This window comes from Phyllobates terribilis, unplaced genomic scaffold (assembly GCF_046119375.1).
Source record: "Phyllobates terribilis strain yellow unplaced genomic scaffold, ASM4611937v1 Scaffold_11__3_contigs__length_659146591, whole genome shotgun sequence".
NCBI lineage: Eukaryota > Metazoa > Chordata > Amphibia > Anura > Dendrobatidae > Phyllobates > Phyllobates terribilis.
Genome location: NW_027362771.1, coordinates 338050604 through 338066457, shown reverse-complemented (window position 1 = coordinate 338066457; position 15854 = coordinate 338050604). Strand labels below are relative to the sequence as shown.

Here is a 15854-nt window from a genome sequence, read left to right as displayed (position 1 = left end):
TTGGACCCATCAACCTTACTCCATCGCAGATGCAACGTCTCTTCAGGACCACAGCCAGTCCGTAACCTTCAGATACATTACTGAGTCTTTTAATCTGAATAAACACAGATGTAGAAGACGCCGATATGACAGCTGTGGCGCATTATGGTAACAGAGTAGCATGCCTATGAAGAGGGGAGCACATAGGGCCGTTACCATCACGCTGTGTGCCGAAACTCTATTCTCTTCGCCCAATGCCCCCTCTTCTATTAAGGACTGAGACTAGAGTGTGTGCTGCAGTGAAGGATTTACTGTACTCACTGTTACACCATTCATAGGACCGGAACCGACTTCAAACAAGACAGGAGATCGTAGATCCGGGTTAACTGACTCACTTTTACTGTGCAATTCTTCTACACATAGTTGCAGCATACAGATCAAGGTAAGTTCTTTAGTTAGTGAAGTACCCTAGGTTATGTGCCTTTCCAGTGTTCGTTCTCGTCCTGTCCTGAGACCAAAAATCATCCACTTCTTCTACGACCCAGCTGAGAATCTCCCCTGAAGGGATATGGAGGGCTCACCTTGAGCACGTCTAACAGGCTATAAGCCTAGAACTGTGCTGGCGTCCAGATTCAGAATCAAACGTGCCCTCATTCTGTTCTGACAACTTGCGCCATTAAAACACTTTCTTCACTGCTGTAACTGCTTTTGGAGTCTATTTTCCTGTCTGCTCAGTCTTTCTTCACACTCCGCTTTTTCTCTCTCTGATATGGAACAGGACCTACACCGGTCTTGTGCATTCGGGTCCAGAACTTGGGTGGCCTAGCCACAGACCTGCCCCTATTGGCTCTCTGACTAACTCTCCACCCGACTGTCTGTAACCCAGAATTATTTTCTGTAAAAACTGTTCTAAACCCCTCCCAGTTGATGATGCAACCCCTGAATTAACCCTCTAATGTCTAAGCAGTGTAGTGTAACTAAATCCCTACCTATTGTATGGTTCCCCCTCTGGGCAGACCTCCCGCATCTCAGGGATGGCATTAGGCAGAGCCTATAGGAGAACCAGCATACAATAACGACCATAGGGATTACACACAGCAAACATTTATCATATAAATAAAACAAAGATATAACAGATATAAAACAAACTTAGCAACCCCCCTTGGTGACTCGGCATCTTCTTCACTCACCACCCTCCTACACCTACACTATTTGTGTACCATAACCCCAGTTCAAAGTGAATGAGAATGTCCATGCTGTGCAAATAGTGTACATTACCGTAGTGCAAAATTTCAATAATCTTTTCAATAATCATTAAGTCATTAAGCCAACCCCAAAGTACCAATAATATATGTCTTTATTAATTATATGATATGGGTTTAACAATGTGTCACGCATGGATATGGTGGCAGAGAAAAAGCAGACTCAGTTCATGGAATACATATCACACAATGATCGGCATAATGATTATCAAGTGAATAAAGAATAAAATTGTGTCAGATAGGACTACACTTCTAGCAATGCATATACTTTGGTTGGCTTAATAACTCAATGTGGAGATGCTTTATGTATTTTTGCTCTGTCGTGTATATTGCACATGGACACCGAGCAGCCACCTGAAATGCAACAGCTCATAACTTAGGTACATTGGGAGTTGTATAACAACTATAGGGCTCTAGGGATACACCAGAAATATGGTGTAAACATTTTTAAAATATTGTGCCAACATTTTTTAGAACTTTTGTCATTTTTCCAGTAGTTTCAACAACTGTTGGGCAAAGCTAAGTGGGGAGTGAGCATGACTAATTTTGGCCGACACATTTGCCATAATTTGCGTCGTAATTGACATTTGGTGCATCTTACTCTACTGGACTCTTAATGTTAGAACCTTGCTGTTAGGTTTTTTTTCCTTTGCTGGTCACATGACCTTGTTGGCCTATTTAATCCTGCTCCGCCCTTCTGGCTTTGCTGGACTTCATTGTATATCTACTTTCTAGCTAGCCTGTGCTCTGTATCTAACTCTGTTAGTTTGCTTGGTCTACGGACCTCTAGGTTCTATCTATTTTGTTTGTTCGTCTGTCTGCTGCTATTTCTGTTAGGAGGTGTCCCATATTCCTCCCAGTCCTTAGTACTTGTAGGGATTCCCTCCCCAAATCTATAGGTCTCCGTACAGACTAGATTAGGACTTTAGCAGGTCTGATCGCAGGATCAGGTTCCCTGTTACATCGTAGGGATTCAGCTGAGTCTTATAGTAGGGACAGATCTCCTCTCTTTCCTTAGCTTTGGTAGCAGAACATAACAGTAAGTCCAGCCTGTAAATTCTCTAAGGAAAGATTTTTTTTTGTTCCATCATGGTGTCGGTTCAGGATTTGGCTAAACACCTGCAGGGACTCTCTCTGGAAGTGGCCGAGCTCCGTCAGCACGTGAGTAACTGTCCTGAAGCATATTTCTTGGAGCCTAAGGTATGTTTGCCGGATTTATTTTTTGGTGAACATCGAGAATTTTTTTCATTTAAAAATGCTTGCTTATTGTATTTTCGTTTGAGACCCAAGTCCTCTGGGGATGAATCCCAGCGCGTAGGGTTCATAATGTCACTTTTGCGCAAAGAGCCTCAGGAGTGGGCCTTTTCTTTGCAACCTAGTGATGCATGCTTCAGATCAGTGGATAGTTTTTTTTCTGCTTTAGGACTATTATATGATGATCCTGACCGTGTGGCATCAGCTGAGACTGAGTTGAGACGTTTAAAACAAGGATCAGGTAATATGGAAAAATATTGTACACATTTTCGTCGTTGGTCCACTCAAACAGGGTGGAACGATTCTGCTCTGAAAAGTCTATTTCTTGCTGGGCTCAGTGAAAAGGTTAAAGACCTGCTAATTGCTTATCCTACACCTGAGGATTTGCAACAGGCTATGCAATTAGCTATACGGGTGGACAGAAGACTGCGTGCTAGGGTTAATGAGAGCAAATCCTCTGCTATGTCAGTTTCTGGTTATGATAATGTGTGTACTAACAGTGGTGAACCGATGGAGATTGGATCGGTGGCACCTCGCTCTCAAGAAAAACACCGTCGTTTTTCAGAAGGCTTGTGTTTCTATTGTGGAAAATCTGGTCATTTGATTAAAGGCTGTGAGATTCGTATGAAGAAAGAAAAAAAAATGGTCAGTCACGCCCGTATTGCCTGTTTAAATTCCAAGGGTATATTTTTAGCTGCTTCCACGATTGCTCAGGAAAAATTAATGGAATTTCGGGTGTTTGTTGATTGCGGGTCTACACTGAATGTTATTGATGGGGGATTCGTGGAAAAACTCAATTTAAAACCTGAACCTTTATCATCCCCCATTGCTGTGGTTTCTGTGGATGGCTCCCCTTTGAAGAATATTACTCTCAAGGTCAGTGAATTTCCTCTCACTATTAATGGTGTTCACCATGAGAAATTGGATTTGGTAGTGTTGAATAACTTGCCTTCTCCAGTAATATTGGGTTTGCCCTGGTTAAAATTTCACAATCCTGTACTGGATTGGTCTACCAGTGAAATTAAATCCTGGAGCCATAAATGTTATGACAAGTGTTGTAACGGGCGTATTGCAGCTTTGGATAGGGGAGAATTGCCTGTTCCTATTCAGGATTTTTGGAGAGTTTTTTCTGAGAAAGAATCGCAGGTTTTGCCTCCCCATAGAGACTATGATTGTTCTATTGAATTTGTCCCTGGAGCGACTCTTCCTAAAAGTCGTTTATTTAACCTTACTATTCCTGAGAGGAAGGCTTTGGAGGAATACATACAGACAAGTTTGGCCGCCGGTCACATTAGGCCCTCTAAGTCTCCTGTGGCGGTTGGATTTTTTTTTGTAAAAAAAAAGGACGGCGGTTTACGTCCTTGTCTGGATTTTCGTGAGATTAACAAAATTACGGTACGCAATCCTTACCCACTGCCATTGATTCCTGATCTGTTTAACCAGTTATTGGGGGCCAAGTGGTTCTCTAAAATTGACCTTAAGGGGGCATACAATCTGTTGCGCATGAAGGAGGGTGATGAATGGAAGACTGCTTTTAACACTCCTGTGGGTCATTTTGAGAATCTGGTTATGCCTTTTGGTCTCACTAATGCTCCTGCATTTTTTCAGAATCTGATTAATGACATCCTTAGACCTTTGATCGGTAAAAATGTGGTTGTGTATTTGGATGACATTTTGATTTATTCGCCAGATCTGGAGTCTCATTGGAGGAGCGTACGTGAGGTATTACAGTTATTAATGGACAATTCGCTTTTTGCTAAGCTGGAGAAATGTGAGTTCGCTGTACAGAGAATTAGTTTTTTGGGCTACATTATCTCCAGCAAAGGTTTTGAGATGGATCCGGTTAAGGTTCAGGCTGTGCAGGAATGGCCTAGGCCTATTGGTTTGAAATCAATACAGAGGTTTTTGGGTTTCGCCAATTACTATAGAAAATTCATAAAAAATTTTTCTAGTATTGTCAAACCTCTGACTGATCTCACCAGGAAAGGTGCTGATGCGGTTCAGTGGTCTTCTGAGGCCATTGAAGCTTTTGTGTATCTCAAGGAGAGGTTCACCTCTGCTCCCATCCTTATGCAGCCTGATGTTACTAGGCCGTTTTTGGTTGAGGTTGATGCTTCCTCTGTGGGGGTTGGCGCAGTATTGTCTCAGGATAACGGGGATGGATTACATCCCTGTGCATTTTTTTCAAAAAAAATTTCGGAGACTGAATTGAATTACGATATTGGTAATCGGGAATTATTGGCTATTAAACTCGCATTTGAACACTGGCGCCACTTCTTGGAAGGTGCGGAATTTCCCGTTCAGGTTCTTACGGATCATAAAAATCTGATATATCTTGACGCTGCCAAGCGCCTGAATGCCCGTCAGGCTAGGTGGGCACTGTTTTTCTCGCGGTTTAATTTCTCCGTTACTTACATCCCTGGTACTAAGAATGTTAAGGCGGATGCCTTGTCTTGCAGTTTTTCTCCCATAGTCGGTGCTGAGAAAGAGGAAAACATTTTACAAGAAGGTGTTGTGATAGCTGCTTTAGACTCCGTTTTGGAAGATGAGATTCTTAAAGCTCAGGAGAATGCCCCATCTAACACTCCTCATGGGAGGTTGTTTGTGCCTGGGACCTTTAGGAGAGATTTGTTTGTTGAGTGTCACGAATCTCGGTTGGCAGGTCATCCCGGAATCTCTGAGACCAAGAGACTGGTGGGTCGCAGTTTTTGGTGGCCTGGATGGCAGAAGGAAGTCATTAAGTGGGTGCGCCAATGTACTATATGTGCTAGATCTAAGTCCTCACATACTCCTGCTGCGGGGTTGCTTTGTCCTTTGGAGGTCCCCAGTGCTCCTTGGACACATTTGGCTATGGACTTTATAACTGACCTTCCCCCCTCTGAGGGTTTTACTGTCATCTGGGTGGTCGTGGACCGTTTTAGCAAGATGTGTCACTTGGTTCCCTTCGTCAAACTGCCCTGCGCTAAAACTCTCGCTAAGGCCTTTGTCAAGGAAATTGTCAGACTTCATGGCGTTCCTACTGACATTGTTTCTGATAGGGGTCCTCAGTTCGTGGCTCGTTTTTGGCGTGCCTTTTGTGACAGGTTGGGAATTCATTTGTCGTTTTCGTCCGGATATCATCCTGAATCTAATGGCCAGACAGAAAGGAAAAACCAGGATGTTGAGCAGTTCTTGCGTTGTTTTGTGGCAGACAATCAAGAGGGGTGGTCTGAGTTTCTGCCACTTGCCGAATTTGCTCTGAACAATCATACATCTTCTTCTGCTGGTTGTTCGCCTTTTTTTTGTTGTTCTGGGAGACATCCGTCGTTTGGGTCGTTCTCCAAGTTGGGATCTGCCGTGCCTGAGGAGGAGAATTTTTCCGGTGATTTGGAAAGAGTTTGGACGGATGTGCGTGGTAATCTTCAGGAGGCCAACAGAAAATCTAAAGACTACTTTGATAGGAAACGACAGGAGGTTTTGTTCGCTGTTGGTGACATGGTTTGGTTGTCCTCTAGGAATCTGCGGTTGAGGATTCCTTCTAAGAAATTGGGTCCCAAGTTTGTAGGGCCATTTAAGGTGCTTCAGGTTGTCAACCAATCTGCTGTTAGGTTGGAGGTTCCTACCTCCTGGAGAATTAATCCGGTCTTTCATGTCTCTCTGTTAAAAAAAGCTGTTGTGTCGGATGGTGACGCCTCTGCCTCTGTTCCTCCGGTGGTGGAGGACGGGGAATATGAAATTTCTCGCATCCTTGACTCTAGACGGTATAGAGGTAGTTTGCAGTATCTTGTGGCCTGGAAAGGTTTCGGACCCGAGGATAACTCTTGGGTGAGGTCAGATGATGTTTCCGCGTCCAGACTTATCAGAGCGTTTCACAGGAGATTTCCTGATAAGCCTGGTCCTAGGGGATCCGGAGGATCCTCTTAGAAGGGGGGGTACTGTTAGAACCTTGCTGTTAGGTTTTTTTTCCTTTGCTGGTCACATGACCTTGTTGGCCTATTTAATCCTGCTCCGCCCTTCTGGCTTTGCTGGACTTCATTGTATATCTACTTTCTAGCTAGCCTGTGCTCTGTATCTAACTCTGTTAGTTTGCTTGGTCTACGGACCTCTAGGTTCTATCTATTTTGTTTGTTCGTCTGTCTGCTGCTATTTCTGTTAGGAGGTGTCCCATATTCCTCCCAGTCCTTAGTACTTGTAGGGATTCCCTCCCCAAATCTATAGGTCTCCGTACAGACTAGATTAGGACTTTAGCAGGTCTGATCGCAGGATCAGGTTCCCTGTTACATCGTAGGGATTCAGCTGAGTCTTATAGTAGGGACAGATCTCCTCTCTTTCCTTAGCTTTGGTAGCAGAACATAACACTTAATCATGACTTGAGTACAAACTGCCAGTCTTAATAAATCGGCAGTTATATCATGAGGATAGCTTCCACTATACTAGAGCATGCCACATGTCTTCACCCTGAAGATGAAACTCCCCCATAACTGGAACTCACTACTGCCAAGGATCTCTCAGTCTGTCATACCTGGAACTAACATTATGTCACATCAATACACATAATACCCTATTGGCCACTTACATCACTGATGTGCCCTACTTTATAAGACTGCTTTGAGCAATAAGCTAGTCTTCTGCTTCCTCCCTAAATGAAGTATGATCCATCACCTCATACCATTTTTAATCACTTGTGCCAACTAGAGGGCGGGAAACCTCGAACTTGGGCCTCTTCCATGGCCGTGGTCAGAAAGTGAAAAAGGAATGAGAAGATATCATCAGGCCACGACTAGCAAGCCTCAGTACCTTGTGTGCTGGGCCTTGAGGAACCACGGACTTACTTCAATTTATGCAACCCATAAAGTTATACCACTGCATTTGTGCTTTGTGTACCTAAAGGGACTAATAATAATTGCCTCCTCAATGTCGCATAGACAACTGCCTCTATTAAACATTAAAGTATTGTCAACGCTATGATCATAAACTGTGCCAAAACCTAGACATGGCATGTCCCCCCTGGAGAACATGGACCACAGTTTAGAACCAGGGCCTTGATATAAAAGGAAGATGTTGAAAGCCTATCTTTATAGTCTCAGTTTGATAAAAAAATTTCAAACATGGTTTAGATCATGTGTATTTGTACAATCGTTATATAGCTCGTCATGTGCAACTTTGTTACTTTTTATTATGTTTTTCTCAATTAAATCCTTTAATTATAAAAATGCAATTCCATTTGCAGTTGCGAGGACTGGTTCTCAAAAATATACTGTGGCAAAGCCATTATGAAACTTTACTGCAGTTTAGGTATGGTTCTTCCAGTGCTGAATGTATTGATTTAGGCTTATGCATCAAAATACCCATGATTATTAGTGTTGCGTTAACATTTTATTGCACTTTTAATTAAATTAGAGTCATAGGACTAAGGGGCTGTTTTAATTATTGCTGCCATTTAGTATTACTGGTCAATATAGGCCTATAAATGCACTTTGTGGTATAAGCTATAAAAAATCAGAATCCCACTGGAAATAAATGTCAGCAGCTAGTTTACATCATCCCAAAGGTAGTATAATAAAATGGAATTTCATTATAAATTGAGAATATGCCATGAGCAAGAATGTTTCTCGTCTAGGCCTTCTCCATAAAACCCATTCAGCAAGAAACAATCCTGATGTTTCCAGCTTCTGGATTGTATTATGGGGAGATCTCCATTACTAGCAGGAGTTATTCTATTCTGTTTCATCTCTACATTTTGACCCTATGTGATTGGTGTGTGCTATATGAATATACTGAAGTTAATACCTACTATACAACATAAATCAATCATGCTTCTTAGAAAGTTCAACTACAAAACGTTTAACTTGCTCAGGATCTAAGCATAAGTGTAAAACTAAAAGAAAGTATGTAATATAAATCTAAGGAATATGTATATTTTCATATGCATCACAACAAGGAAAATCAATTTAAAGAGGTTGGCCAATACTTTTTTATTGATAGACTATCCTTAGGATAGACCTTCAATATCTGATCAATGGGGATGCAACACCCAGTACCTCCGCCTATCAGCTGATACCGGCACCAGTAAGTTCTCGGATGCTGCCGGAACACAACAGCTCTGTCAAAACCATAGTGCCCGCGGCCAGTTACTGGTGATCCATTTACTTTTAGGTATTTGTGTATTTCGCTTTCATCTTTGTTTTTTTTCTGTCTAATGGCCTTATGTGAACATGCATTTACATTTTGCATGCACATCAATTTACGTTTCAGTTCAGACTCCCAGGTTTTTTCTTTGTAGTCCAATGTGCTTTAGTGCATATAAGGGTGTGGCCGACCTTTGTCTGAGCTTAAAGGTTCAATCTGCCTCTCAGGTCCAGGCTTCTACTAAGGGTTCAGTCTCTCTGCCCTTATCCATATGTATGTCACTTGACAAATGGTAAGGTCTTAATATTAGAGTTAGGACTGTCCCATAAGGGTTGCCGTGATGTTGCGGGATGGCTTTTACATTATTTTGTTCAAAATTTATGTTAACTAAATACCCCTTATTATTTATCATTATTTTTATGCATTGTGCGATTTATCCATTTACTTCTAGGTATTTGTGTATTTCGCTTTTGTCTTTGTTTTTTTCCCTTTAAGTATTAAGTAGTGACCAACCCCTTTAAATATTTTTCAAGAAATGTTATTGCAATCTATAAATGATATTTCAATGGTTCACACTACTTCATGGCACTTTACGTTGCTAACCAGAATCCCATGTTGTGTTTTGATGAGACTCTGAAGGCCAAATCAGACTTGTCCGCAGATGGGAGCTATAATTTAGATATTACTGCGAAACTATGTAAACAGTATTTTGGAAGCAGATTTCTTCCTTTAGAAGCAAAGGAGTTTACATAAACTGATTCTGGACTACAGGCACTGACAGACATCACAGCGGAGGAGGGACAAAGACAACAGGCTGCAGAATTTTATGCTTTAACTCTGGCTAAAGGACTTTGGGCTGTACCCAGCCTGTTAGAGGAAGAGAAAAAGAAGGGCTGAGTTTATTTTTGTTATCCAAATAGCGTGGGAGAAAGCTGTATTCAGGTAAGAGGAGTAGGATTGTGTACTGTAAATTGCATGATTGTATTGCTGAGAAAGAAGTTAGAAATAGAAACAGGTAATTAGGATGTAATAAGCCAGAAGTGTGAAGAGGATTTACAGCAACGTAAGCATTCTTTAACAGAGCAACTGAGGAGTAAGAAGACGACGTATCAGTGAGCTCAGCGGGACAGCTACATATATACATACATAGTGATGATCACCGAGAAAGGCTAAAGGATCAAGGTCAAAGAGGGGTCGTTGTTATTAAGCGGAAGTGGGAGCTTCCATATCTTATACTTAGAACATTTGGTTATGTCATGTGAAAGGAAAGTGTGCGAACAGGAGTTGGCAAAGATCCTACAGTTCTGTTGCCAAGAAGAGGAATTATGTACAGAACACGGAGAAAGACTGACTGAAAGAGAAATGGTTAATATAAAAAGGGGAAAGTATGAGAAGTAAGAAGGAGAATGTTCTTGCTACAAATATCAGGATTAGGTTAGAGATACTCACCTATAAAACATGCATGGAGAGCGAATTCTGGTGATAAAGTGCATGCTGGTTGTTTGCCATCAATGGTAAAAAGTAGTCATATATTGTTATTACCTGACTATTTTGTCCAAAATCTCTTTCACAGATTTTTTTTTCCAGATCATGGGCACGTTTATTTTTTTATTTGCCGTTGTTGGATACCTGTGCCTGGTGCCAAGCACATCTTGTCCAGCCACCTGCCAGTGCATTACTACTGCCCGCCCTTCGGCAGACTGCTCGTATAGAGAACTATTGAATGTACCAGTAGGCTTCCCTGAGAATCTAAATCAGCTCTCCCTATCTGTTAACAGCATCAGTAAACTTAACAGAACCTCCTTTGCTAATATTTTAAAACTGACATCACTGTATCTGACATATAACGAGATAACGACTATCAATCCTGGCACATTCCAGTTTCTAACCAGTCTGATAAGTCTAGACATAAGTCATAACCTGCTAAATGAGTTTCCTTGGACAGATCTTTCAACACTTGAAGATCTTGAGCTCCTGAACCTCAACAACAACCAACTGGTTACTATTCCATTTGGAGCATTCAACAATTCTAAACGACTGAGATCTCTGCAGCTCAGCAACAATCAGTTGTATTCATTGCCCGAAGGTCTTTTTGATCCATTGACCTCTCTGACACATGTTCAGCTGCACAGAAATTCCTTCCATTGCTCTTGCTCCTTGGCATGGCTAATAGTTTGGATTCAAAGAACTTGGACCACGATCGATAGAAAAAAAGAAATTATCTGCCTATCTCCAAAGGATTTAAAGGATATCTCATTAGACAAGGTACCTGACTTACAGTGTAGAAAACCAGTGGAAATAATTAGCGATAGTCCAGTTTGGGGTGATACTTTGTTGCTTTGCAAAGAGGTAGGAGTGCCTTACTTCATGAATCAAAAAGACGGAGATAATCAAATCCACAAAGACATTAAGGTATCAGTTAGAAAATGTATGAATGGAAGTGTCTCAGTAACTCCTATTAAGCAGGGTACTGCCTATGTATGTCGTGTATCCAACCACACAACAGAGAATACTGAAGAACTTTCAATCACTCTTCTTCATCATCAAATTTCAGGTTGGCAAGTAGATCCAGAAGAGAAACTTCTGCTTCTTCTAGTGACTGGAAAAAAGGGGTCAATCACAAATACGGGGTCATCAATTATGGACAGGCCTATGCTATTATTTCAGGCTTTGGTTTTGGTATTATGGCTAAAAGTCTCATGAGAACAATGGAAAAAAAAATAACTGGCTGTGTTGGACGTTTTTAGATATTATATGATATTACATATGCAACATGCAGGGAACATATTCTGCATATAAACCACTGTAGTGTATAAACTTGCAGATTCAAATTCACAATTGGTATTTTGAACAGCAGAAAAATATACCAAAGACATAGAAATAATAAAGTAGACAACACACATATATTTAGTAGTATATATAAAAGACATAACAAGATTATATCTACATAACAAATTAGGTCATCAGAGTCATGTGAAGCAAGTTATTGTTAAAAGCAAATGAAACAATGTTCTAGTGGAGAAATATATTTTACTAAACTACAAAAATAAAGGGGGCCACCATCCCCTTATAAAACCCCACCCTGTCCAGCAGTGCTTCTAGGGGATAGGAGGGAAGGGAGGTCGGAGGTAGACTATGTTACTGGAATGTCACTGGTTGTTGGCCGGGTGCTATTTAGAACGTGTGGGAGATCCATTAATGGTTCTTGATCCCCGATGGCTGGCAAGAGATGGGTTGTGGATTAGAGTATATGCAAGACCCCAGCGGGCTCGGGCTACGTGAGAACGTGCTCCCTTCAGTGGTCGACCATCTTCTGGCATCAGATGAATTCCTAGACAAAAAGAAAAAGTGCTCAGTAATTTGTGAAGTGGAATTTAATGGTAAAATGCTGATAAATAGAATTAAGCTGGAAGAAATTTATTTAATTAATAAAGAAGGGTAATGATGGGTTAATTACTGCAAGATGGAAAAATGTATTCATAGCTTTGTATGAATATGGAAATGTTTACTCTCAGGGATAGGATATCTTACATTACACATATAGTAATATTCTTGGGTAGAAATGCCATGTTGGCATTAAATGGTAGGTGACAAATGTAAAATGAAGGAAATGTATACAATGTAAAAAAAAATAAAGTATGATGTCTTAATTAGTGTTGAGCCACCCCCGTAGTGTTCGGGTTCGGTTTGGTTCGTCGAACACCGGGATGTTCGAGGAACTGTTCGTCGAACACCTTAGAACACCATCGAACACCGTTAAAACCAATGGCAGGCAAACAAAAACACATAGAAACACATAGAAAACACCTTCAAAGGTGTCCAAAAGCTGACAAACTGCTCAGAAGATGCTCTCTTTAAAAAAGCCGGCCGGCAATTCAGCAGCGGCATACACCGGTACCCGACAATTTAGACAAGAAGGAATAGAGCATCACACATAGATTAGATAGATAGAAACATGTCAGTCACAAATATATGAAGTACAGTGACAGTGTTGGTTACTGTACTTGTCATTTAGTGTAAAGGATTTATTTAAAAAAATATTAGTGTTTTCATGCACCGTCTCTTTAAAAAAGCCGGCCGGCAATTCAGCATCTGTACACGACAATTTACAACAGAAAGAATAGAGCTTCACACATAGATTAGATAGATAGAAACATGTCAGTCACATATATATATGAAGTACAGTGACAGTGTTGGTGACTGTACTTGTCATTTAGTGTTAAAATAAAGGATTTATTAAAAAAAAATTGGCGTGGGGTTCCCCGTAATTTTAGTCTCTAGCGGAGGTTAAGCAGACGGCTGGGGCAGATGTTTGAAGCCTGGGAAGGGGGTAATACCCATGGAGCTTCCCAGGCTACTAATATCAGCCCCCAGCTGAATACCTAGCCTTTACTAGCTATTAAAATGGGGGACCCCCCAAAAAAAATGACGTGGGGTCCCCCCTATTTTAATAGCTAGCAAAGGCTAGGCAGACAGCTGGGGGCTGATATTAATAGCCCAGGAAGGGTGACCCGAATATTGTCCCCCTCCCAGGCTAGAAACACCAGCCGTCAGCCGCCCCAGAAATGGCGCATCCATAGGATGCGCCAATTCTGGCACTTAGCCTCGCTCTTCCCACTGCCCTGTAGCGGTGGCAGTGGGGTAATAGGGTTGGGGTTGATGTCAGCTTATAATGCCAGCTGACATCAAGCCCAGGTTAGTAATGGAGAGGCGTCTATAAGACACCCCCATTACTAACCCCATAGTGAAAGTTAAAAAAAACACAAACACCCAGAATAAAGTCCTTTAATTGAAATAAAGACACAATTCTTTATTGTTCTAAATTAAACCATACTTACCGTATCTCCCATTCCAGCTGAAGCCAATGATCTCCTGCAATAAAAGAAAAATAATAAAGCAACATCATCCTTACCCTTCCATGGTTCCCAGGACAGCTTCAGCTCTGCTACATCGAGATGACAGGCTGGACCGCAGCAGAACGCTGCCATCCAGCTTGCCATGCCGCAGACACTGAGAAGCGCAGGCATGCTTGCGCTCCTCAGTGTCTCACTGTGATGGCATCCAGATGAGCCGAGGTCATGTCCAATGAACTCGGCTCACCTCATGTACGTCACTGACAGCGTGGGAAAATTCTCCTGCACTCAGCGCTTCAGTGTGAGAATTCTCCCACGCTGTCAGTGACGTGCATGAGGTGAGCTCATGTCCAATGAACTCAGCTCACTTCATGCACGTCACTAACAGCGTGGGAAAATTCTCCTGCACTCAGCGCTTCAGTGTGAGAATTCTCCCACGCTGTCAGTGACGTGCATGAGGTGAGCTCATGTCCAATGATCTCAGCTCACCTCATGCACGTCACTGACAGCGTGGGAGAATTCTCACGCTGAAGCGCTGAGTGCAGGAGAATTTTCCCACGCTGTCAGTGACGTGCATGAGGTGAGCCGAGTTCATTGGACATGAGCTCACCTCATGCACGTCACTGACAGCGTGGGAGAATTCTCACACTGAAGCGCTGAGTGCAGGAGAATTTTCCCACGCTGTCAGTGACGTACATGAGGTGAGCCGAGTTCATTGAACATGACCTCGGCTCATCTGGATGCCGTCACAGCGAGACACTGAGGAGTGCAAGCATGCCTGCGCTTCTCAGTGTCTGCGGGATGACAGGCTGGATGGCAGCATTCTGCTGCGGTCCAGCCTGTCATCTCGATGTAGCAGAGCTGAAGCTGTCCTGGGAACCATGGAAAGGTAAGGATGATGTTGCTTTATTATTTTACTTTTATTGCAGGAGATCGTTGGCTTCAGTTGGAATGGGAGATACGGTAAGTATGGTTTAATTTAGAACAATAAAGAATTGTGTGTTTATTTCAATTAAACGACTTTATTCTGGGTGTTTGTGTTTTTTTTAACTTTGACTATGGGGTTAGTAATGGGGGTGTCTTATAGACGCCTCTCCATTACTAACCTGGGCTTGATGTCAGCTGGCATTATAAGCTGACATCAACCCCAACCCTATTACCCCACTGCCACCGCTACAGGGCAGTGGGAAGAGCGAGGCTAAGTGCCAGAATTGGCGCATCCTATGGATGCGCCATTTCTGGGGCGGCTGACGGCTGGTGTTTCTAGCCTGGGAGGGGGACAATATTCATGGCACCCTTCCTGGGCTATTAATATCAGCCCCCAGCTGTCTGCCTAGCCTTTGCTAGCTATTAAAATAGGGGGGACCCCACGTCATTTTTTTGGGGGGGTCCCCCATTTTAATAGCTAGTAAAGGCTAGGTATTCAGCTGGGGGCTGATATTAGTAGCCTGGGAAGCTCCGCTGGTATTACCCCCTTCCCAGGCTTCAAACATCTGCCCCAGCCGTCTGCTTAACCTCCGCTAGAGCCTAAAATTATGGGGAACCCCACGCCAATTTTTTTTTAAATAAATCCTTTATTTTAACACTAAATGACAAGTACAGTAATCAACACTGTCACTGTTCTTCTTATATATGTGACTGACATGTTTCTATCTATCTAATCTATGTGTGAAGCTCTATCTTTCTGTTCTAAATTGTCGGGTACCGCTGTTGAAATGCTGGCCGGCTTTTTTAAAGAGACGGTGCATGAAAACACTATTATTTTTTTTAATAAATCCTTTACACTAAATGACAAGTAGTGTAAGCAACACTGTCACTGTACTTCATATATATGTGACTGACATGTTTCTATCTATCTAATCTATGTGTGATTCTCTATTCTTTCTGTTCTAATTTGTCGGGTACCGGTGAATGCTGCTGCTGAATTGCCGGCTTTTCATGTTTCACTGTGAGCACTGTTCCCATCGATTTGGGCAATCACTGTAATGCCACAACCACCATGGCTGTGACATTACAGTGAGTGGCAGACAATCCCTGCATGATTGGTGCTCTAAATAGCGCCAGACATGCAGGACACGCTTTTGGTGCACGAACAGTTATCGAACATAACCTCGAACAGCCAAATTTTTTGCAAATTGTTCGGGTTCGTCGAACAACTCAAACACCGCCCAAAACAGCTCGAATTTGAGATTGGCGAACAGTTATAGTCGAACACCGCTCATCCCTAGTCTTAATGTTGGCAGATATTGTAAATGACTGCACAGAGAATGGCTGCAGTTGTTACATATTAAAATTATGAGAAAACTAATGCAAATAACTAGCATTAGAGAGAATACAGTATATAACTTTTCCTGTAGGGCTTTAGGCTGCACGACACTCCTATTATGGGTGCACAAAT

General features: G+C 42.2%; 2 protein-coding genes across 3 annotated transcripts in view; one reads left to right on the top strand and one right to left on the bottom strand.

Annotated features, from left to right (window-relative positions):
- Positions 1-9122: 9122 nt before the first annotated feature.
- Positions 9123-12551, top strand: LOC141166254 (immunoglobulin superfamily containing leucine-rich repeat protein 2-like). Of its 2 annotated transcripts, none has more exons than XM_073652772.1 (2): positions 9123-9545; positions 10177-12551. In XM_073652772.1, exon 2 carries the CDS (start codon positions 10194-10196, stop codon positions 11304-11306), a length of 1113 nt encoding a protein of 370 aa, XP_073508873.1. In that variant the 5' UTR covers positions 9123-9545; positions 10177-10193; the 3' UTR covers positions 11307-12551. The 2 variants fall into 2 exon arrangements, with proteins under 2 accessions (XP_073508873.1, XP_073508872.1); XM_073652771.1 differs by having other exon boundaries at positions 9133-9545; positions 10191-12551.
- STRA6 (signaling receptor and transporter of retinol STRA6) overlaps positions 11488-15854 on the bottom strand; it is a 110756-nt gene continuing 106389 nt past the window's right edge. The window contains exon 18 of the mRNA XM_073652770.1: positions 11488-11934. Coding sequence (XP_073508871.1) covers positions 11774-11934 — 161 coding nt within the window. The 3' untranslated portion in view covers positions 11488-11773. The remainder of the gene's footprint in view (positions 11935-15854) is intronic.